This window comes from Rhinopithecus bieti, unplaced genomic scaffold (assembly GCF_001698545.2).
Source record: "Rhinopithecus bieti isolate Rb0 unplaced genomic scaffold, ASM169854v2 scaffold_7985, whole genome shotgun sequence".
In the NCBI taxonomy this organism is placed as follows: Eukaryota; Metazoa; Chordata; class Mammalia; order Primates; family Cercopithecidae; genus Rhinopithecus; species Rhinopithecus bieti.
The window spans coordinates 1,320,198-1,344,609 of NW_016805762.1; the positions used below are offsets into that span (position 1 = coordinate 1,320,198).

The 24,412-nt window shown below is 43.3% G+C and overlaps 2 protein-coding genes across 4 annotated transcripts in view; both read left to right on the top strand.

The window, feature by feature from the left end:
* The window catches only part of CGRRF1 (cell growth regulator with ring finger domain 1), a 59,487-nt gene extending 57,003 nt beyond the window's left edge, over positions 1-2,484 (top strand). The window contains 1 exon segment of the mRNA XM_017873640.1: positions 2,233-2,484. Within this exon segment, the coding sequence (XP_017729129.1) occupies positions 2,233-2,484 (252 nt within the window).
* Positions 2,485-3,210: 726 nt separating this feature from the next.
* The window catches only part of SAMD4A (sterile alpha motif domain containing 4A), a 235,685-nt gene continuing 214,483 nt past the window's right edge, over positions 3,211-24,412 (top strand). The window contains exons 1-2 of one of the 3 annotated variants that reach the window (XM_017873663.1): positions 3,211-3,431; positions 4,600-5,217. In XM_017873663.1, the coding sequence (XP_017729152.1) occupies positions 5,022-5,217 (196 nt within the window). In that variant the 5' untranslated portion in view covers positions 3,211-3,431; positions 4,600-5,021. Of the gene's footprint in view, positions 3,432-4,223; positions 4,461-4,599; positions 5,218-24,412 lie in introns of those variants that run through there. The other 2 variants (XM_017873665.1, XM_017873664.1) reach the window with 2 other exon arrangements.

Genomic DNA, 24,412 nt, shown 5'->3' on the forward strand with positions numbered 1-24,412 from the left:
TGTTTTGGTTTTAGTTTTCCTACTCATAGTAGAAAAGTTAGAAAATATAGAGAAACAAGACAACAATCCTCAGAAATCCTACCACGCAGAGAAGTTCACCATTAGTTACTATTTTGGTGTAAATCTCTTCACACATTTTCCTATGGCACACATATGCATTTAAAAATGTGTAATGAATATATGAAATTTTATTTATATATTTTGATATATAATATAATCATATATATGTTTGTTATATGGGCTTTTGTGTTAGATAAAAAATACCAAATTCTTAACATTTTATCTTGAGGACTTGGCACAGAACAAGTGTTCTATATATTTATCAAATGATTAAATGAATGGCAATTATCCATTGTCATTTCCCTTTATGTAGAGATTTTAATACTTTTGCTCATTTATAAAGCAAATAATTAAAGCTTACAGCTCTAATGTTTTTATATCTAATGCATTTCTTTTGTTTTAGATTATTCTAGAAGAAATATAAATTTAAAATAAACATGAAATCTTTGGGGTTTCTTATTGATGCAAATAATACCCAGACATCCTCTTAAGCAGTGATTTATAAATATGTCAATGATTTATCTAGAATTAGTAATCTTTGGAACATCTGAACATTTGAATTATTTGATCAAAAGTTTTATTCACTCAGAAAACAATTTCTTCCCTTCCCAGATTCCAAGGAGGAGAAAAGCAAAATAATGTTGGGAATGTTAATTCATTTGATAATCTGATCTGCGTTTTATTCATACAGAGTATCTCTTGGTTAGTATCCCACTGTGTACTCAGTGCCTGTACTTGGTACTCAGAATACTCAGGGCACTTATTGCCTAACCCAGTGCCTGGCACAAGGTGGCACAATAAGTATTTTTCAAATGAATAAATACGAATATAGTGAACATAGACATAGTAATATCTCTTTTAATGAAAGGATATTTTCATTCATTTTTCAAGTGATGTGAATATTTACTAAATGTTAGGCACTTATTTATCAATAATACTGGGTCCAGGTTGACATAGGAAAAATCCACACTTAATACAATAACTTATATTTAATGAATGGTATTTTTTTTTTCCTTTAGAGTGATGACTTCACTCTGGGGAATAGCAAGGCCATATCCCTGGGTTTCATTTATACTGCCTTTCCTTTGCCCAGAGGAAACGAATTGTTAACAAACAAACACAAGAGTACTGACATTTCAGGTCATGCTCAACTTTATATGTCTTACAGAGTGTCCTGAACAGTAAGAATTCAAAAATCAGATAAACCAATGTCTTTTCCTAGGTCAAAGGCTGTTGTAAGAACCACACTCTTCCAGTAGATGGCAGTATTTTCATTCACCAACCTAAGTGTTTTGGGTTGTTTTTTTTTTGTTTTCTTTTGTTTTGTTTTTAGTTTTACTGTACCTTTAGTAAGTTGCAGGTGAAAACACATGTTAATGAAATTTCTGTTTCTTTCACTTTCTTTTAAAAGAAATTCACTCTTGGGAGCTTCCAAAAGCCCTATAAGAACATCTGCTTTTCCTACAATTTATAGCAAGATACATACTGATGTTGACCATACTCTCTAATCCTCCCTATTTCCTGATATGTTATTACTAAGAATTAGCTAATTGATAGTAATCTCTTGGACAAAATCTATCAAGCCTTCCTACCTCTACAGTAACAAAATAAAACAAAAATAAAACACTGACTCCAGGTTTCTTGTTTTCTAAATAGGGCAAAATATTCATTAAATTATGCGGATACTTTACCTGTATGGTTAATAATTAACTTTTTAAAAAATCCACATTTTTGCAGCTCGACAAGACCTTTCAAAAACCCTAACAGATGGTTAGGTGCTGTCACGTGTCTGAAACGACCTATACGCCGCAGAAACTAAATTTGAGGAGGAAAGGAAGAAAACATTGAAATTCCCGGGACATATGCTGGAGTTGGAAAACAAAAGCGTTAATTAGTGGAATAATATCTCAGATACTTTCTCTTCAAAACAGTGGATTAGCAGGAGTAGGAAAGGCTGGTCTGAAGCACACGTTTCATTGCCTTCTCAGAATTACTCCTGTATAAACAAAGCCTCAAGTTGCTGGAGGAAGCAGTGCTTCCTCTGAAATCACGGAGATAGACCAGATTTAGTCATCAAGTCCTCCTTGCGATTATTCAACCCATATCAGGAGGTACAGAGGTTTTTAGGGTTTAGGGTATTTTTAACCAAACCTTTATTTGCAAGACTATTAGGCACTTTCGCAGCCCACCCTGCACCACTCAGCCTCGGCGCCGCGCCCTCCTCGCCTCTCTCGCCGCAAGGACCTGAAGCCCCCGTGTGGCCGCTGCCCTGCGTACTCTCCAGATCCAGGTGAAGGTTGTGAGGCCTGGCGACGCCTGAGCGCCGACAGGTGGCCTCGCCCCGCCTCTTTGTCGCCCAGGGCGGCGCTCGCCTACGCTCCAGGCCCGAAGCCGCAGCCCGCGCGCCAGGCAAAGCTCCCCTGACCGGTCTCAGGAGTTGGGCCGCCTCCCCGGGGAAGAGTGGGACTCAGCCAGGCGCCGGGCCGGCCTCTAGGAGCCTGCGCCAGAGGAAAGGGCATCTGGCACCCGACCCGGGCCAGGCCCTTGGACTAGGGCGGCACGGAGCTCAGCGCCTGGGCACGTCCAACCCTGTGCATTGCCCCTCAGCCTCTTGAACCCGTCGCCTCCACGACCCCCGGAACCCATCCCAGCATCTGCTGCAGTGACCTCGGGTCTCACCGCCCGCGGGCCGCACAGCTCGGCCACCACCGGGCCCCAGAAGGGCCGAGGGTCAGATGAGCTGACGAACCACATTCCCAAGGACGAGCAGCGGGTGGCAGCACCGCCCCCGCCCGAGCGCCCTCGGGTCCCTTTCTGCCGGGGCTCCAGTGGCTTGAGTGTCCCGGCCCCTCCAGAATACGCAAGCGGCCGCGGTAAGAGGACCCGTCCTCTTCCCCGAACTTCTTCGCTTCTCTCCGAGGTTCCTTCTACCCGACCCCTCTGCGCCACCAGCTCCTCCCACTCCGCTCCCCTCCCCTTTTTCTGGTCCCCACTTAGGAATCCGTCCCCCCTCCCTGCGCCGGGTCCGGGGTTCTTCCCCCCGGCTCCCCCCGCGTGCCGTCGCCGCCGCCCGGGTTCCTCTCCCCCCGCTCGGGCGCTCCCTGCCAAGCCCATGATGTAATGGTGTATGTTAATCAGTAGCATGTGGGGAGCTCCGGCTCGGGCGGCTCAGTCCTCCGCGAGCCGACACTGGAGGCAGCAGCAGCAGCAGCTGCGGCGGCCCCGACTCGAAGCGCCGCACTCTCCCCGCGCCGCCCGCCCCGACGGCATGGCCCGCGGCCCGCGCTCCGGGCGCCCCAACCCCGCTGAGAGCCGCCGCGGTCCCGGACCCAAGCAAGGGCCCCCGTGCCGCCGGGATGAGCCGCGCCGAGGTGAGCGCTCCCTCCCTACGGCCCTCGGCGGGGACCCGCCGGTCACTAGGGTCCCCTCCCCGGGGGCTTCCCCCTCCGCCCGAGAAGTTCTGGGAGTAGGAAGCAGTGTGTTGTTGGAAGCGAGTCGCCCCTTGAAGGCCGAGCCGCTGGGCTCTCCTCCCCGCCGGCGGCGGCCACCAGAACCGAGACGGGACTGGGGGAACCCCCGCAGCCGAACTTTCTTCTTTGCTGTCTTTGGGGGGCGTGTGCCTGCGGCGTCGATTCGCATTCCCCGCGAGGCCGCCCCGCCTGCCGAAGGGGGTAGCGCTGCGGCTCCCGGCCGTGCCTGCGCGCGGCGTGTGCCCGGGGCTGTGCCACCCTCGGCCTGCGACGCGCGGGCGAGGCACCGGGCCGGACAGACCCACCCGTAGGCGGCGGCGGCAGGATGCCTGCCACACACGCGCGCACACACACACGCACACGCGCGCGCACACTGACCACTGTGGCCGGAGCAGGCCCTGGGAGACCTCCTGGGTGGGCTGGCGCGGCGCGGTGCGGGGGAGCCGGGGCTCTGGGTTGCGCCGCCGCCCGCTGGGCGCGGAGCTTTGGGTGGGGAGAGTTTATTTTTGTCTCGAGCTGCTGCCGCGGCTGCTCACGGCCTAAATCCAGAGGGGCGCCTGGCGGTGGAGATGCTGGCTGTTGCTGTAGATGGAGCTGCAGCCACTCGGCTGCTTCTCTGGGAGGAGGAGGAGGAGTAAGAGGAGGAGGAAGGAACTCGGGCTGCCGCTGCCTCCGCCTCTGCTTTGCATTAGCTCCCACCCCCACCCCCGCGCCCCTTCGCAGCCGCATTGCAAGTTTTCTGCGCGGGGAAGATCTGTTGCTGGTGCTGGCGTTCGCAGGCACGGCGCCCGAGGCCACCCCGGGCGGGGTGTGAGGGGAGCACCAGCCGTTGGCAGCGGCAGCAACAGGAAGCCGCGGGGTCTCCTCCTGCACCTGGGAAGCAGGCTTTTCGCTATTCCCCAGCCGGGAATAGCCCATCTCCCGCATCGGGTGCGGAGGGGGCGGCCGGATTTCGGGGAACCCAACCTTCCGCGGGACGCCCCACCCCTGGCCCCTCTGATGCCCTCGTCCCCCAGGGCGCGCTCCTCCGCTGGCCGAGGTCTCACTGCAGCTCTTTTTCTCCTTTCAGTGGTGATCGCCGCTCGGGAATGCGGGCGTGAAGGGTCCGAGCTGCCGCCCAGTGGGGAGGAGACCCCAGGACGCCGGAAATCACCATCCCGAAGCTGCAAGAAGGGGGGAGAAAGCATTCTTCATTCAGTTGTGTGCCTTGTGGGGGATTTTTTAAAAAGTCGTTATTTTTTTTAAAGAAACATTTCCGTGCTACTGTCTGTCATCGTCTCTGGGGAAATCAGCCAGAACCACCGGAACGTAACTGAAACCAGACGAGAGAGGCAGGAGCCCAGGCAGTACCTGCAGCGTCCGGGCACCAGAGCCACCTTGGAACGGGAACGCGTCTCCGGCCGCGGGGCTGCGGCTCCGCCAAACTTTGGGGCGGGCGGGGCGGTCTGGGGCGCCCAGGGGGCTCTGTAGACCGAGGGCGGCCCCCTAACCATGATGTTTCGCGACCAGGTCGGGGTGCTGGCGGGCTGGTTTAAGGGGTGGAACGAGTGCGAGCAGACTGTTGCGCTGCTGTCGCTGCTCAAGCGCGTGAGCCAGACCCAGGCCCGCTTCCTCCAGCTCTGCCTGGAGCACTCGCTGGCCGACTGCGCCGAGCTGCACGTCCTCGAACGCGAGGCCAACAGCCCCGGTAAGTGCACGGCCGCCACCGTCCCGCCCGCCCCTCGCTTCCCTGCCTCGGGCCAGGCCGGGGCCCGCCCCCGCCAGCCGCTCCGCCAGGACCCGAACCGCGCGGCCCCCCAGGCCCTCGCAATCCGCTCCCTCCTTTACCCCCCCTCCCCGCCCACTTACCTCCGCCGGCCGCTTTGGGGTTTTGCCCACTGTGAACTCCATCAGCCCCTTCTGTGTGGTAGATACGGTAGCATGAATGATTGATTTTTCTCTCATGCAGTTTCCTGGGAAATAAGTAAGTCAGGTCACGTAGAGTCTGGATTTTCTGGGTGTGTGTGTTTTTTCCTTCCTCCTTCTTCTTTTGGGCAACGTGGCTCGCTGGATTTCAGCAACACATGATAGATGCCCGGGACTGCCCTTCAGAAGCCAAGCTTGGATAAGGCTGTGTGTACATGAAAATCCAATTTTATTATTTGGTTTTCCCCACGGATATTCTGGTTTTAGAGCTTCGTCTTCAGAATAATATGCAGGTGACTCTACAGACTAGTAAAATGACATGTGTAATTGATGATCCACCCTCTTTGCAGTATGTGTATTATGGGGTTAAGCTTACCGCTCGTGACATTATCCATATTGATACAGATCTTGTAGAAAGGGTCTTGGAGAAAGAACAGGCATGAAGTGGGTTCCTTAATGCTTCTCGTCAGGAAACTTTACTGAATAGAACAGAATCGTTTCATATTACCCTGCTAGTATTTACAGACACCTCAACTAGTATGGAAAGTGAATATAGTCGAAAGGTCCAGCAGTTTCCTATTTGCTAGCGTGGGTGGTGACAGACTGAAATTATATCCTGGAGGGTAGGAGGAGGCTGGGGGATGAGGGAAAAGTCTGATAGTTGTGATTTTGGATAGGGGAAATTCTTTAGTTCATGCGGCTGCAGGAGGGTGAACAGAGCCCCCAGTGTTTATACAGAGAAAAGAATGCAGGGTCCTCTTCCAGCTGTTCCATGTTGAAGCTGCGAGCCTGCAACGCTCAGCAGAGGTCTGGGCTGCCATTTGATGACAAGGTCCAGTCCAGGGCAGTGGGGCCTGGGAGACACTAAAGTGAGTGTGCCTTCAGAGCAGCAAGAAGCGAGCCGGCCTACTCATTCCTCCTCCCTAGTATGGTGTGCATGATGGTGAAAACACTAGAATGGGATGCTTCCATATATAGAATCATAGGGTGGAAGTGACCGCTGGAAATCTTCAGTTCTTTTCCTGACCAGACAGGACTGCACCCGAAAGATCCTGCATCGCCAAGTATGGAGGGCCGCACTGAGGGAGATTCCATTGAGCCCGAGCCTCCCAGCTCACACCCGGACTCACTGGGGTGGCGATGACAGGGCCCCCTTTGGTTGAGCTCCACGTTTATAAATAGCTGGAGGGCTAGCCTCCCTCACTGGGGTGTGGAAGCATAACTAGGGTAATTGATGATCCACCCTCTTGGCTTTTGTTCTTAATTTCAGCGGGAAGCCTGGTTTACCTGCTCGGTTTTACTTTCTCAGGTTTGACAAACAGGGTTATATAAACTTTTGCATTTTATAGATTGCAGAGGATTTACATAGAGCCATTTAGGTTGAATGCTTGATTTCAGTGCTGGTAGGGACTGTTCAAACTCATCTTTAGGTTATTCAAATGTTGGAGCAGCACTTTTTCCCTTTGAGTAATGGAGATGACTTTTCCCAATATAGCAGCCACCAGGTTAGTAAGTAAAACAGTTAAATGTTAAAATGAGATGGCCTAATTGAAAAAATCTTATAATTAAAAACATTGAACTGTGAGTTTTTTTAAGTCATTTGGTAATTTTTTTCCTTAAGAAATGTTTGGCCATACTTATTTGTATAAGATACCCACCTGTTCATGCTGCTAAATGATGTAGATATACAAAATATAGAACCATTATGTAAGATAGGAACTATTCTCCAGTTTCTGCATTAATCCTTCAACCTAGACATTTCGCCTGCACAGAAATCTTTGCACTTGTTTTGTTGTGTGGCCAGGACAGAAATTTCTTAGGTCATGTGATGATTTGGTTTACATTTGAAGTGTGGGGATCATAAAGAGCATCAGGAGTCGTCATAGCATACCTGAGTCTGTAGTGTGGCTCTCTGCATATCCGGAAACTAGCCAAGAACCAGGAAGGGGGCAAAAAGTCCACTCGCAACCAGAGTAGATAGTATGAAAGTCCAAGAGAATATTTCAGGCTCTCTTTCAGAATGTACTTACTTTTATTCTAGACACAATCCTAACATTTAAAAAATTTGACAAATAATCCATAGTGTATTGGGGGTAACACTTTTAGAATGGGGTGAAGGGCTGCTGTAATCAGTAGTAAAAGGTGATCCCTGACAGCCTGACAACTAGGAAAGAGACAGAAAAACTGTAACTTTAGACAAGAATTGGAGCAGAAACTTTGAAGGCTTGGGAATATTAGAGTAGGAACCCTCAATTGACCTTGCAGGCACCACTCTATAATAACATAAACCAATAATTGCTATTTACTGTTGTTAACAGTGAACCATGGAAAGAATACATTTTTAGACACACTCTTTAAGAAGAGAAGGAAATGTTCAATATACTTTGGAAATATTTACACCCAGAATAATTAACCTCCGAGCTGTTTTCATGTGTAAGGCTCTTACCAATTCAGAAAACTAGGCTGTGCAGAATGACTCATTCATTGGATGGCTGAGATTTCCTGTACCGAAGTCATCTTGTATCACTTTATTTTGTAATCATCAATTAAAAAACCCTCACATTTCATCTAGTGTTTAGAGATTTTAAAACTTGGTGAATGGGAACCAAATTCATATCTGGGACTCGATCTCAGTATAATAAAGAAAAAAATAAATAATGAGATATCCTGCACATTAAACATGATTCATTTGAGATCCACAGAATGTAATTTGGTGCTTTCATTCTCTTAAATTTACTGAGAATCTAGTGATTCACTGGTTCATCCTTTGCCTCAGGCTCATGGTCATTGGAGATTCTGAGAAAATAATTGAATTGATCCCTATGGATTTATTTGTGGGTGTGTTTTTCTTTTAACAGATACAGTCATGATCAGCTCTCTCATACAGTCTTGTTTCCAGAATCCTTATAACCTTAGATAAGTCTCTTCAGCTACTGCCCCAGTTGAACATTGAGACTTCTGGCCAGTCTCAATTCTGGAACTAGCAGGTCATTTGATACCTACAAGTGGCAAAAATGCAACCCACTGACTTTACCTGAAGTTTCCAAAAGAAAAATAGGTTTTGTGGCATTATTTATTTATGGCTTTTGTCACTTAGACTTGAAATATATTTTCCATAGAGATTTGTAAGTTAATCCACAAAAACATAATCCACAAAATATACACGATTTGTGTATGTGGTAAGTAAATGGCAATAAATTCCTATACTTATAGTTAAATACAAGAGAAAAGAGTATCCAAAATCGTGATGTTTGAGACAGAAAAAAAAAAAAAATTGTGGAGATGGAAGACTACCTCTCAGAATGTACTTACTCTTATTCTAGACACAATTCTAACTTAAAAAAAAATGTAATCAGAGTGTATTGGGTGTAACACATTTAGAATGGGATGAGGGGCTGTCAATCTCACCCCATATTTGTGTAAACTTGCTGTCATTAGAGGGGAGGTATGTTGGTTCCATGATTTTTATGGTTTTGGTTTCCGTAGTACAAGTATGCCATCCTCTACCCTGCGTTACTTTTTTTTTTTTTTTTTTTTTTTTTGAGAGGTAATCTCACTCTGTCACCCAGGCTGGAGAGCAGTGGCACTATCTTGGCTCCCTGCAAGCTGCAAGCTCCACCTTCCGGGTTCACGCCATTCTCCTGCCTCATCCTCCTGAGTAGGTGGGACTACAGGCGCCCGCCACCACGCCCGGCTAACTTTTGTATTTTTAGTAGAGATGGGGTTTCACCATGTTAGCCAGGATGGTCTTGATCTCCTGACCTCGTAATCCGCCCGCCTCGGCCTCCCCAAGTGCTGGGATTTCAGGCTTGAGCCACCGCGCCTGGCCCCTGCGTTACTTTTTAAGTTTACAAATGGAATAAAAAGAAAACAGCAGAAGAGGTTTTCCTGATGATATGGATAAGATCTTGTTTGTAGTTTTTTCATTCATGTATTCATTCAACAAACATTTTCTGACTGCCTGCTATTTTCCTGAACCAGTGTTATACAATGGAAATACAAAAGTAACTTACTCTAGTCCAGTGCCTAGTACATGATAGATATTCTCAGTGTGGGGTAAATGACTAATATAAAATCATAGATTTTATATTATGCTGAAGCATAATATAAAACCATGCTGAAGCATAGATATGGGGATAAAAAGTACGAGGAGAGGCATACCGGGAGCATTGTGAACCTAGTTGCTTATTGCCTGGGGAGTCAGGGAAGACCTCCCTGAGGAAGAGATACGTTTCAGCTGAGTTCTGACAGGTGCATAGGAGATGGTTCGATATATTAATATAAAAAGGATTGTAAAGAGGGGGCAAGAAGGTATCTCCCATGCAGAATATAGTGTTATCCCCTTTAATGTATGGGCCTACGTGCATGATCCTCTGAGAGGCATGAGTGGAAGAGCCAGTTTAGTTCAGACAGTTTCTATTTTGGCCACATGGTGGCATTATCTTCTGAGGGCAGCTTGGTTGCTGTCCGCATTGGTATATGCGGGAGAAGGAAGGATGGAAATAGAGAAAAAAGTAATCTCCAGGTGGCCACTTACTTATAGCCATAGGAGGGCATAAGTTGTAGCAGATTTTTAGAGTATAGATTTTTAAATCAGCCTGGGCTAGTTAAATAATTTCTAAGCCTCAGTTTTCTTATCTGAGAAATGGTGATTATAAAACCTTGTTATTGTCTGGAAGTTACTTGTTAATGATCCAGCAAGGATCTATTCTATCCCTCAGGTTTAAATTTGCCTTTAATTACTATAGAATTGATATAAATAATATTATTCTAAATGATCAGAAATCTTTTCATTTAAAGGATTATGAAGAAGAGATTGAGGATGACTTGGAACCCTAAAAGATATGAGTCTACTGGGACCCACCTTCTATGTTTTAGCTTTGTTTTTTCACTGTCTCTCCTAAAATATGCAGCCCTGACCCAGTTTTCCCAAATAACTTATCAACACTTTTTTCTTCAGTTGGTGAATGTGAAAAGAAGAAATCGTTTTGCTGAATGAAATATATAGGAGCTTTATATATGAAGCACTTTTCACTTAGGGTTTTGTAATTTTCTTTGGGTCGGTCTGGGATGACCCTGCAGTTTACTGCTGATTGTAAGTTGTAGCAGGTCATACATATTTGTACTCTTTGTTGTGAATAATTTGGGTTTGGTTGTATCACCTGGGTGCTCGCAGCCTTCAACAATTGAGTATACATTATAAACAGTCCCCGTCAAAGCAAGTAAAAGGCAGACAAACTTCACAGCAAATTGGCTTGTTTTTGTTTAAGTAAACAAATGAGGACACAAGATGACGGTTGAAGGGGCTGAGAAGTAACTGAAAACTTCCCAGACTGTCATACAGAAGTCTAATTCTAAAGAGAATTGACAACACCAGAGAAGAGGGAAAATATTGCTTCTCCTTGACCCGAGGAGAAATTTGGGGTTTTCATCTGTGGGTGAAGTGCCTTGTGTAACTCATTTGCTAGGAAAGGAATGGTGCTCTTAGAAATCTTTTCTTTTCCTTTTTAAAATATACAATCACTACTTTGAGATTTTAATGTGTTTCTTCCTTTTCATCTCTCCTGATCATTCCTTCCAAGGCCTCACTGAGCTCATCCAATTCACATAGATTAAGATGCAGAATCAGACATCTCTTCTGAGCTATTTTTGCTTCCATTGAAGCTGCCTGAGGCAGGATTTTCCCAGAGAAAGCAGAACCGTTAGAACAGGGGCCGAGAGTCCAGGCTTGGGCCTTGCTCTACAGCCTGCATCCCAAGAGTCAGCTTGGAATTCAGAGGACCTGTCTGCTTTTATGTAGGAACGTGGGACTCCCTGGAACCCGGAAGCTCATTCTAGGGTTTTGTTCCCATTCCACTTATCAACATTTTAAAATAGCTTTCTTGTCTTAGTTTACTAGGAAAAAACAATCAAATGATTCAGTGGTTTCTTTTACACAGTAGATAATACAGTGCTATTATAATGGTACCTGACAAAGTGTAGCTGGTAAGAAAGTGGGACTGAGTTCCTCGGCGCATATACATTTACCAAATACCCCGGCAGAGAGCCCAGGGCCCTGTCAAAAGCTGAAATACACATTACTCCTCTCAAGTAGGTTACACTCCAGTTGCAGAGCTGAAACAAACATAGGAAAATATGTAATAATTCAATCATACACAGTTGCTAAGTGCTGTGGTTCTGATTAGAGAACAAAACTGAAATTGAGTGAAAGGAGAGAACAGGGTGGATTGGGCAGTCGAAGAAGCTGAATGGAAGAAGTAAACTTGACTGTGTCACGTGAAGTAAGTGCTTTTAGGGCTCAGAAGATTCTTGCTGTTGTAGTACCTCAAATGCCAGTTTCATCAAGGAAACCACACATGCAGGGGACTCTGTGCATGTGCCATGGAAGGGGCAGGCTTCCTGGGCCTTTGAAGGATGAGTGTCAATAGGGTAGAGAGAGGGGAGCATGAGGGATATTCACCATCATGAGTGATTGCTTGGTGAGTGGAGAATCAGTCCCAACACTCTATGATTTCCAGCATATTTAAAGAGAGGGAAATGGAACGTCTGGTCACCTAGTATTTTCATCCCACTTAAGTATGCATAACATTATAAGACTTAGTAATAGTTCTCTTGGCTTCTCCTAGTGGGATATTTTTGTAGGATGCTTTGACTATAACTAGTGTAGAGCAATAACATCTGAAACAGTTAGAGGAAAAGATAAAGAGTCGTAGACTAGTTCTCAAAATTTAGTTGCATGCATATCACTTTGGGATCTTGTACTGAAAACTCTGAGGAGGCTTGGAGAGGTGGGGCTGAACACCTGGGGTTGTAATAGGCTCCCAGGTAATGTTGATGCTGCATATCTGCAGACCATGCTTTGAGTGTGGACTGTTAGAAATGGAAGGTAATTTAGAGGTAATTTGGTGCAGTAGCTTTCAAGTTTTATGGCTATGTGTCAGAAGATTTTTGTTTGCAAATGAGAACTTAGATGAAGGCTTATGGGAAGTGGATGTCCCCCCAATCCCCTACTCCCCAAACCTAACTGTCCTAGGAGAGCATTTTGGAAATCTGACCAAGGGCAGTGGTTTTTCCCAGGCTCTGAGACAAGACATTGGTTGACAAGGCTATGGCCGGAAGATCTGGGATCAGAATCTGACTCTCCTCAGTCCAGTGCTCTTTCTCCTATCTCAGCTCCTATCAAATGGCAGTAATCTGTTAGAGCCCTTGCTGAGGGCTGGGTTTTAAACTGGCCCAGGTGATTTTCTGTAGTAAGGTGGGGACCACTTCTCTTTTGTCCACTGAACTTGCTGCTATGAGGAAGGTCATTTTCTGAGTCTTACTATAGTTTTCTGTTGACTTCACATGCAGAGCAAAGCAAATCTTTCTTAGCTGTGGTGGCGGGACCCCTTTGGAAGACAGGGAAAGGAGAAAGACAGGACAAGGTGGACACTGTGGTCAGTCCTAACTAGTAATGTACAAAAATGCATGCTAAGTGTCTACGGGCACTTTGAGGTCACTTTGCCCTGGAAAATCCCCATGGATTGCTTTAGTCAGAGAGTATCCTAGTGGTACAGGTGTGTTTCATATGATGGAATTATTGACTTAAAAATCTTTTCAAGTTTTACTTACGCATGTAAGCACTGAAATACGCTTTTTAGTTTGGTAGTATGGTCACTCATTAAATTATTTGAGAATTTTATATACTGCTTTCAGCAATAATTCTCTCACTGGTTCTTTGAACTACCTCTCACAGCCTGCACTGAGTTTGGGTTTGAAGAAGGCTGGAGAATTTCCCTGAGCTTTTTGGATATGCTGAAATTTCCAGGCACTCTAGTAATCAGTGTCTTATGGAAAATGAGGCTCCAGGAAAGATTTCTTTTCTTTCTTTCTTTTTTTTTTTTTTTTTCTGATGCTATGGGCTGTAAAGTTGAGCTGGAAAGAGCAGGGATGTTCATTCCAGAGACTGGATGGGAGAGATCTCTTCCCCTGCTTCCCCAGAGCACTCCCATAAAGTGCCATCATTGGAATTTCTGAAGCAGCTTATCCTGATCTGTCATAGAATCCAAGCATCTGTGTGTGCAGCATAAATACATACACAACATTGACTTTCATTGTATACATTTCTATCTGTGTATGTGCACCAAACATGTGATTTAAACACAGTTAAAATGCATGACTAAAATGTCAATGCTGAACCAGTTTTGAAATTTTGAAGAGTGGCAAATGAATGGGAGAAACAAACCCTCTGACTTCAGAACCACTCCATGTGCCTCAAGATAAATAACCTTGTCTCCATTTGAAAAAGGAAAAAGGAGGGAGAAACCAGGTTTTGTACATTGTAGGCATCTGAGAGGTTAATGTTGGGCCTGTGCAAGATACCAGAAGAATATTTAAAACATGATCTGTGAGCGTATGGATGAAGAAATAGGAACCAGCATGGTTTGCTATGAGTGGGAGGATGGACCATGGAGAACTAATGCCGTTTCCTATCTGATGGGGCAGTGGGAAAGGAGGGGGGATAGCATGTGCTGAGAGACTTCTGTGTTCCAGGCAGATCACAGGGAATCCCATCTCTAAGTTTCAGCATAGCCTTTGACAAAGCCTCTTATTTCCTGATGAATTAATGAAGAAATAGCAGTAGGTGAGAATCTACTTGTGTGGCTTTAGAGTGGTTTCAGTGACTGTTATAGGCCTGTCTCTAGCCACTGTCTGCCTGAAGGGAGATCTCTGGTACTGTACATTGAAGCTCACATGTTGGACATTATCACTAGTGTTGATGGAGTGTGACTTTGCCTGGGGTCCCCAAGAAGGCAGAGCCTGAGGCAAGGGCTGGTGTGCAGGTGGCTTATTTTGGACCCTGATCCCAGGCAACAGGAGAAGGGGCAAGAAAGAGAGACACAGGAAGGAGGAAGAGTCAACACAAGCCTGCATTACCACGCTGGTCACTGCTGTGAGCAGCGGGGGCTTAATCCCACAGGGATCCTCTGAGGAGCCACACAGAATGTGCCTGGGAAGTAGCTGAAGGACAGATGAGGTAGGCATTTATCCATTATTCCCCTCTTCCCTTGGCCAAGGGTTGTCCCGGAGGTACTGAGTCCCTGTACTTTCAGGTTTGTACATGTTTCTGCAGGTGTCTCAAAGATGCCCCAAGGCAGAATGCTAGAAAGACATGGTACAGCCAAGGTAGGGTGCTGTCAGGTTATACCTGTGTGAAACTGGGGGCCACAGCAAGGGCTGCAGTGTAATCCAAGCAGAGAAGGTGTTTGTCAAATCTATGGATGAACCTAGAAGGATAGCTGATGGCTTGATGACAGAATCATGATCAAAATATTTGAATGTGACAAGATGATATATAAAGCACTAAAGTGCTTTAGGGGATACATTGGCATCCCCTAAACCTAAGCTAGAGAAGGCATGGTGCTTCAATAGCATGCATAAAAAGGGACTCTGGCTTTTAATGCACTTACAACTTCATATGAATAATGTCACAATGTGGTCGCCCCCAAAGCCACTAAACTCTGTAATACAATCATTGTACTCAGAATAAGTCTGTGCTACCAGCCCCACTCCTCCTGGAGTCCAGGAGGCAGTTCTGGGTACACACTCTGAGGGAGAAGGACAAATCAGGATGTGACCAGAGAAGACAGGATGGTGGTGGGCACTTGAAAGCCGGGGTGACCTGAGAAGAAGATGAGCAGAGAGCTGTCACTGCTTACTCGGAAAGCTGGCTTGGAGTTGACGGGTTAAATTCTCTGTCCATATAGAGGGCAGTGGGTGGAAGCTGCCGTTCATTTAGCTCAGAGCAGAGAAAAACTTTATGATGATTAGGGCTGCCCAAACAATGCAGTGGCCTGGGCTTCATCAGAGTTGGACCAGCCTTTAGCATTGAGCAGAATAATCCTTGCGAATAAGACTGGCTCCTGTTTATTGAGCACCTGCTCTGTGCCAGTTGTTTGCATAACATGGTCTCATTTATTCTTCCCAATGACCCTATGAGATGAGGTAGGAACTGCCATTATTCCATTTGTCAGGGAGGAAACAAGCACTCTGCTTTCAGAACCACCCCGTGTGCCTCTCTACCGTAGGGATTTAGTGTCTATTTGCTTAGAAAAGAAGCTCTGATTTCTTGGATGACTTCCAAAGTCCCTTCTGACCTTAAGATTCTATGATTTCTATGAATCAGGAATGAAGATAGGAACACAAAACTATTGACAGCAGAGGAGAAAGAGAGAGAGAGAGAGACAAGATGAGTAAATGAATGAATGAGTGAATAAATAAGGGTGGTTTTTAAAGTTTTCTTGGTGGGCCCACTGGTTCACGCCTGTAATCCCAGCATTTTGCTAGGCCTAGGTGGGCAGATCACTTGAGGTCAGGAGTTCAAGACCAGCTTGGCCAACGTGGCAAAACCCCATCTCTACCAAAAATACAAAAAATTAGCTGGGCGTGGTGGTGTGTGCCTGTAGTCCCAACTACTTGGGAGGCTGAGGCAGGAGAATTGCTTGAACCCAGGGGACGGAGGTTGCAGTTGAGGCAAGATCGCACCACTCCTCTCTAGCCTGAGTGACAGAGTGAGACTTCATCTAAAAAAAAATAAAAATAAAAGTCTTCTTGATTTCCAGTGTATTCCTCCCGCACTTCTTGGCCTGTTTGGACCACAGATTTGTGACTTTTTATGAAATACACCTGTAGATTAATTTTCAGTTCTTTTATGGTAGTAGACAGTCGAAGACTAGATCACTGTGATGAGTAGGGCTTCCACATTTAAGAAAAAGATGTCAGTCGGGCGCGGTGGCTCACGCCTGTAATCCCAGCACTTTGGGAGGCCAAGGCGGGCGGATCACGAGGTCAGGAGATTGAGACCATCTTGGCTAACACGGTGAAACCCCATCTTTACTAAAAATACAAAAAAATTAGCCAGGCGAGGTGGCGGGCGCCTGTAGTCCCACCTACTCCGGAGGCTGAGGCAGGAGAATGGCGTGAACCCGGGGGCGGAGCTTGCAGTGAGCCGAGATCGCGCCACTGCACTCCAGCCTGGGGCACAGAGCGAGACTCCGTCTCAAAAAAAAAGAAAGAAAGAAAGAAAAAGATGTAATGAAGTGAATTGAATCTTGCTTCTCTTGGGTCACGCAAAAACAGTGATAAGTGCTGAGTGTGTTAGGCACTTATTAACAAAAGTAACTCAGAATTGTGGTCTAAATCTCTGTATCTTTTTTGTTCTCTCCGTGTAGTTCTAAAAATGACCGTACACTCTTCCTTGAATGGTAAGAGCGTCCATTCTTTTTTCTTAGCATGTTCTGTGTGTCGCACAGTGTGCAGACAGCAGCATACGTACACAAACACTATCTCCTGTTATTGAATGGATGAATAATACAAAGAAGCAAAACGAGTGGTTGTGAAAATTAAATGCAATATATTTCAATAATTAGATAATGGGCTGACCTCTCAGAGTCAAGCACACTGTAAGTACTTAAACACTGATTTCTAAGTTATATAAATCCCACAATGTAGATACTATCTCCATTTTCCAGATGAGGAAACTTAGGTTTAGAGTGGTTGGAAATGTGCCTAATGTCACCAACATCTTTCTGATCCCAAAACCTATGTTGAATCCTTGCTATTGCATGAATGCTGAAGATAGATTCCAGTTCTTACGTAAATAAAAATGTTGGCAATTGAACGAAAAATATGTATTTTCAATGGTAGTTTTAATAATTCACAGTAACATCATATGTGTTTCATCTTGGAAAAATTCTTTTCAGCTTGTCCATTTAAATATTCCTCTTACTTATTACATTTTAACTCTCCATAGCTTGGTATGGCTTAGCTTTATTTTTCCACTGGCTTTAAAAAAAATTAAGTGAAAGGCATTGATTTAAACATCTCTCTTCCTTCAAGGAAGACTCATGGAATGGATGCTTCTGTGGCCTCTGCATGAATGGACTGGGCTTGGGGAAGGAAAAAGGCTTTGCATGCTGCAGAAAGGAAAGCCTAAGGAATGTGTTATCTAATTGCTCATGACGTCCTTGACTTTGACAAACTAGGAATTGATGTGCTGGGTCAGGGTCTCCATAGGATCTGGAATTAGGCAAAGCACCAATCTGAGGGCTGTAAATTAAAATGAGCTCTCCTGTTGTTTGTAAGTGGTGGAAAATTTCAGAACATTAGTTTAGGAAAACATATTACAGTTGGTGTAAGAGTGAGTTATACTTATTTCATTTACTAGCAACATGCAATTAAGGAAGTGGAAGAGACCTGACGTACTGCAGCCCCTTTGTTGAAGACTTAAGAAGGCTGAGGTGTACTGGGGTCCACTAAGGGCACCTGTTAGTAGCGGAGATGTTACATCCAGTGGCTTCCCGACCATCTATGACCTAGACTTTGGTATCACAACTTTCTCATGGCCGACTTGGCTGCCACAGTGAATGACTTTTTGTGCTGGAAATGAGAGAGGCTCTATTTACCTGAATTTCAAAGACTACATTCATTAAAATTGTGCCCTCAAAGTCATTTCCAGGCTCCCTCACCCCTTTCTGTTTCTTTACTCTTGATAAAGCACAGATTTGTTTGGATTGGAAAGTGATTAGCACTAATATTTTGAAATTGCAGAGTGTTACAATGTAGGAAACATATTATAATCACTGTTCCAGCAATGTCCTCTTGGTTTATGCAGAATCTACTCTGGAGTTGCCCTAAACCCTAGTGGAGCACTGGGTGTCCTTCATGACTGCTCACTGCCTGTGGGGAGAAATTTCATTCATTCGTTGGTTAAACAGTTCCTTACTGGGTGTTAATGTGTATAGTAGTATGGACCAACCAGGAATCTCCTTGTCTACGACAGCTCTTCCTGAGGGTCTTCCCCAGTCTCTCAGGGCTTGCTGGTGCCCTGCTGATACCTTTGTATAGCACTAGTCACAGGGTACTGGTGTTGTTCACCATCTGATTACCCTGTGCCTTAGTCACTTTTATCCTCCAGTGCCTGATAGTGTGTCTAACACATAGGTGATCTCAGAACGTTTTTGTTGAAAGAGCGGGTGAATGAATTCAAAAAAATTTAACTGACATCTGTAATCCACAAGGGGTTTACCATCTAGTTTGTGAGATAAATCTAAGTGCATACAGATTGATTAACAAAACAGGTCAAGATGATAATCCTCACGCTGTTACCAAGATATATGTGATAAAGGCCAGAGGAAATAGATGCTCATTTCCCCTCAGACCCTTACAGAAGACCTGGGTTAGGGCCTTGGTGTCATCACGTGTGTTACCTTGTAAAAATTATTTAAGCTCTCTGAGTCTCAGTTTCTTCATCTGTGAAATAGAGTTACCACTACAGAAATTACAAGGCTATTACCAGGATCATGGATGTGTAAAAGTACTTTGTAAACTGTATCATATTATACAAAAGCAGAGTGACATTATTCTCAAAAGTACCAGTTGAAACAATGGGATACAAATTCAGGAATGTGGGTTTTAAAAGGTCCAGGAAAAGATGACCATGGTTTCTTTTTCAGAGCTTTTGCACTGTTAGCAAGAGCTGAAATAAACACATGGTTCCCTTGGCGAACAGCAGGCCCCTCTGGGCCTGAACTAAGGCCTGGATCCGATGATCCAATTCAGTTGGGACTTTAAGCCTTGTGGCCCTGATTTCTGCAGGCTGGACTGTCTATAACATCAAAGTTAAGTTTGTGTTCACTTTCATCCTTTTAATTGATTAGATCATTGAATGTACTCTCTTCAAGTATGAAGGACTCAGGTGTCCATGCTAAATAATTTCTTTTGGAGAAAGTTACATAGAATCTTGTGTTGTGACCTCTGTATCCCTGCCTGTAAAGATTCCAGTATGAGTGGTCATGGAGCCATTCAAAGCATGCCACAGGGATTCTATACCTATTTTGATAGTATGGATTCTTTAAAATTTCTGATAATTTTAAAATTCTATGTTTAAAGAGGTAATCCTGGATAAAATTATTATTAAACTTAAACCCATTCAGTGCAAAACCTTTGAGTATTTTGTATACCTCAGCTAAACAAGAAAATAATTATGCTTTGCTTTTTGCTCTTTAATATTATTTCCACTTTTACCTTTCACTGAACAAGCGTTAGTTGGAAAAAGAAAAGGCTTTCTTGTCATTGTTCTTTGTTGTTATTATTTTAACAAAACCTCCCTATTTTCACATTTTCTTTTTGTGGCAGAATGAGCTGTGTTAGCACATTTTCCAGATTATTGTGGTATTTGCAGATGATCTGAGCACAGTTAAAATATTGAAATTCTGAGCTATAAGGTCAAACTGGAGCCCCGTGTGATTCTGATATTAAGCTGCTGGTAGGTTTTATGGAAATAATTGTGGCGTATGTATGTTTAGTTGACAACAGTTTAGATAGGAATAATTTGGACAAGAATTGCTGCTGCTGGTTTGTTTTTTTTGTTTGTTTGTTTGTTTTTTTTTTTTTTTTGAAGACTTTCCTGCCTTCTCATTGAGAGAGAGAAAGATGCCCAGAGTTAAAATAGAAGGTGCTTGAGTATTTTGTTGAACTTCACAAGTCAAACTGGCAAATGGTGTCCATCAGCTGTTATTCAGTCCTTGAACAGAGCAGATACATTTGTGCGAGGACAAAGGAGATGCCTCGAAGACAAAGAAGAAGATGCTTCATCACCCCCTAAGCTCCCACACGGCATCTGCATATCACCAGCTCAGCACTTAGCACACTGGATTGACACTGCCATGTTAGGTGAGGTTGAGGACATGGCCCAGAGTGAAGGAATCTACAGCAATATGATAGCTAAACGCCACATGAAGTTCTGGATTGGATCCTGGATTGGGAAGAAAACATTGCTCTAAAGGACAGTATTGGGACAATTGGTGAAATTTAAATGTAGTCTGTATATTAGGGGATAATGCTGTATCAATTATAAATCTCCTTCTGTTATAATTGTACCTTGGTCACACCAGGAAATGTCCTTATTAGGAGATGCATGCAGAAGTCTTTAGGGATGAGGATTTACATATTATTCTTGCATCTTGCAGCTTATTCTCAAATGTTTATATGTAAGGTGACACAAATTAAGAGTAGGTGAATCTTGGTGAAAAGTTTATGAGAGTAAAGTGTGTTGCTAATTTAACTTTTGTATAGCTTAACTTTTTTCTTTTTTCTTTTTTCTTTTTGAGATGAAGTCTCTCTTTGTTGCCAGGCTGGAGTGCAGTGGCGCAATCTCGGCTCACTGCAACCTCCGCCTCCTGGGTTCGAGTGATTCCCCTGCCTCCGCCTCCTGAGTAGCTGGGACTACAGGCATGTGCCACCACGCCTGGCTAATTTTTTGTATTTTAGTAGAGACAGGATAAAAAGATAAATTTTTTACCTTTTAAGAAATCCTACACTGGAACACTGACTCCAGAAGGAAGGGGCTGTGCTTTATCTCCCTCATGTAGAGTTGCCAGAGAAATGACAGGAACCCCAGCTAAATTGAACTGCCAATGGGGCATACTTATACCACGTATACTAGAAAATTATTCATGGCGTATTTGCAATTCAAATGTAACTAGAGGTCCTATAGTTTTATTTGTTGAGTCTGGCAACCTTGTCCCGAATTAGCAGTGCCCCAAGAAGCAGCAGGGTGGCCTGTAGGAGGTGTTTATCTGTTATTTGGAATGATTGGTGCCTCTTCAGAATTCTGTTCTGCAGTCTTCTATTAGAGAAAACCCTTTGTATCTGAGTATGGAGTTGGGACATTACCTGTAGTTGGATATGATCTTCTCTTATCCTTCTCCCTTTGATTGATCTTTTACTTTGAGCTGATTTGAGCTTTCCCCTTTTCTCTGTAGTTGGTAGAATCAGCTCAGTTACATTTTTACTAAGTTACCCACATTCTGACACTCCTTGACAGTTTTAAGATCTTCTTCTAACACACTTGAATAGAATGGATACTGGAATCTATTTTGACAGCTGTTGAATATCTATTCTGTTGTTATAAGAGGTTAAGGAGGTTATTTGTAACACTGGGATTATCTAATGAACCTTTTGAAAAGGTGTGCAGACTGTTCAAGCAAATAGTGTTTTTTAGAATTTAAATGATTTTGGTTTTCACAGTTAAATTATCAAATGTAATGCTCTTTAGAATTATACACCTAGTAATATTTTTCATTAATTTTCTTCACCAGTGTAGTAATAGTACATTACAATGTTCTCAATTACCAGTGCCTTCTAAAATGCAGGTGTAGAGTCTTTAAATACAACTAGTCTATTGCCAGCTGTCCCATAGATAACCTTCTCTTTAAAAGTGACCTTTCAGTAATTTCATAAAGAATGAATATCTCTAGTTTTTTGGTTGCTGAACTGCTAAAAGACAGTTCTATGCATGTAACAGGTGGCTTTAGTTGGCTTGCTTTCACTGACATTTGATTCAAATAAAGCATTGCATTATTTTACCTTTGAAATTATGATTATGTGCTAGACTGACTTCATTTTTGGCACATTGCATTTCAGTGTTGAGGTTTGGGTTGAGGATGGGGTGTCTTGCACGTGCAGGAGTAGGAGAGCTTTGCAGATAAGACATAGCAGCTGAGGCATAAAACATCCAGGGTCTTCTTTATGCATCAGAGGAATTTCTATTGGAGGAGCTGCTGTTCTACGGGGCTTTAGATTTAGGGACAACTGTTCAGATTAACCTCTTAGACTTGAATTTTCTTTGATCTCAAATCCAAAGCATTAAAGAAGACTCTGTCAAGTTAACCATCAGTACAGTGCTTAACACACAGTAGGTACACAAAGTAAAATTTGTTCAATGGAATAAACTAGACAATTATTGTTTGGGTTATTGTTTAATATTAAATATGATTTAATTACTTGAAATAGATGATCTTTCAGTTCCTGCCCTTTACCAAATTGCTTGGCAACACAATTGTTAACATGTTTTCTGATTAAAATAAATGTTCTTATCTAAGTTTATGCTAGATTATAGCATAAAGATTTAGAAGCATTAAATGGATGAAATAGAATTTGACACATAGGCTATTTCTGAGGAGTCTATTTTATTAAGGATACTTTCTCTTGTGCCTAAAAAAATTTATCAAATTGTCCAAATCAGGTTCTAGCAAAGCAGGTAGAAGAGTTTTTAAAAAGACAATGTTCTTAGAAGGATTATATTTCTATTGTGGAAATATTTTAAAAAGAGAAATTTACATAAATAACACAATCCTGTTTTTCATCTTGTTGGATATATTTAGTGTCTTCTACCATATACAAGTTTTTTTTTTACACAAATATACAAAATTAGGTGCATTTGAACATATTGTACAGTGGTGTGTGTGTGTGTGTGTATATATATATATATGCGCCACTTGGTGAAAAAAAAACTGCCTTTTAAACTTAATGTATCATTAATATTTTAATGCACCATCATAAATTCTTTTATAACAGTATTTTAAATGACCATGTGGCATTCTACATATGGCTGTGCCATAATTTATTAAACCAAACCCTTACACTTGGACATTTAGGTGATTTCCAGTTTCTTACAATGCCGTGGTAAACATCCTTTAAAGCACAGTTCTGACCTCAGGTTATATGCCTGTAAGTGTAGTTTCTGGATCATGCTTCTTTAAAATTTAGCATATATAATACGTTAACCATGACATCATTCTTCTTAAAAATTTTTAAATTTTTTTATTTCAATAGGTTTTCGGGGAATAGGTGGTATTTGGTTACATGAATAAGTTCTTTAGTGGTGATTTCTGAGATTTTGGTGTACCCATCACCTGAGCAGTGCACACTTTACCCAATGCATACTCTTTTATCCCTCATCACCCCCACTCCTTCCCCCGAGTTCCCAAAGTCCATTATATCATTCTTATGTCTTTGCATTCTCAGAGCTCACCTCCCGCATATGAGTGAGAACATACGATGTTTGGTTTTCCATTCCTGCATTACTTCACTTAGAATAATAGTCTCCAATTCCATCCAGATTGCTACACATACCATTATTTAGTTCCTTTTCATGGCTTAGTAGTATTTCATGTCATATATATTACATTTTCTTTATTCACTCATTGATAGATGGGCATTTGGGCTCGTTCCATATTTTTGCTATTGCAAATTGTGCTGCTATAAACATGCATGTGCAAGTATCTTTTTCCTATAATGACTTCTTTTTCTCTGGGTAGATACCTACCCAGAGATTGACAGATCAAATGGTAGATCTACTTTTAGTTCTTTAAGGCACCTCCACACTGTTTTTCATAGTGGTTGTACTAATTTACATTCCCACCAACAGTGTAAAAGTGTTCCCTTTTCACCACATCCCCACCAACATCTATTTTTATTTTTTTATTATGGCTACTCTTGCAGGAGTGAGGTGGTATTACATTGTGGTTTTGCTTTGCACTTCCCTGGTAATTGGTGATGTTTAGCATTTTTCCATATGCTTGTTGGCCATTTGTATATCTTCTTTCGAGAATTCATGTTCTTAGCCCACTTTTTGATGGGATTGTTTGTTTTCTTCTTGCTGAATTGTTTGAATTCTTTATAGATTCTGCAAATTAGTCCTTTGTCAGATGTATAGATTGTGAAGATTTTCTCCCACTCTGTGGGTTATCTGTTTACTCTGCTGATTATTTCTTTTGCTGTGCAGAAGCTTTTAGTTTAATTAAGTCCCATCTTTTTATCTTTGTTTTTGTTAAATTTGCTTTTGGGTTCTTGATCATCAGGTCTTTACCTAAGCCAATATCTAGTAGGGTTTTTCCAATGTTATCTTCTAGAATTTTTATGGTTTCACATCTTATATTTGTCTTTGATCCATCTTGAGTTGATTTTTGTATAAAATGAGAGATGAGGATCCAGTTTCATTCTTCTACATGTGGCTTGCCAATTATCCCAGCACCATTTGTTGAATAAGGTGTCCTTTCCCCACTTTATGTTTTTGTTTGCTTTTTCAAAGATCAGTTGGCTGTAAGTATTTGGCTTTATTTCTGGGTTCTCTATTCTGTTCCATTGGTCTAGTG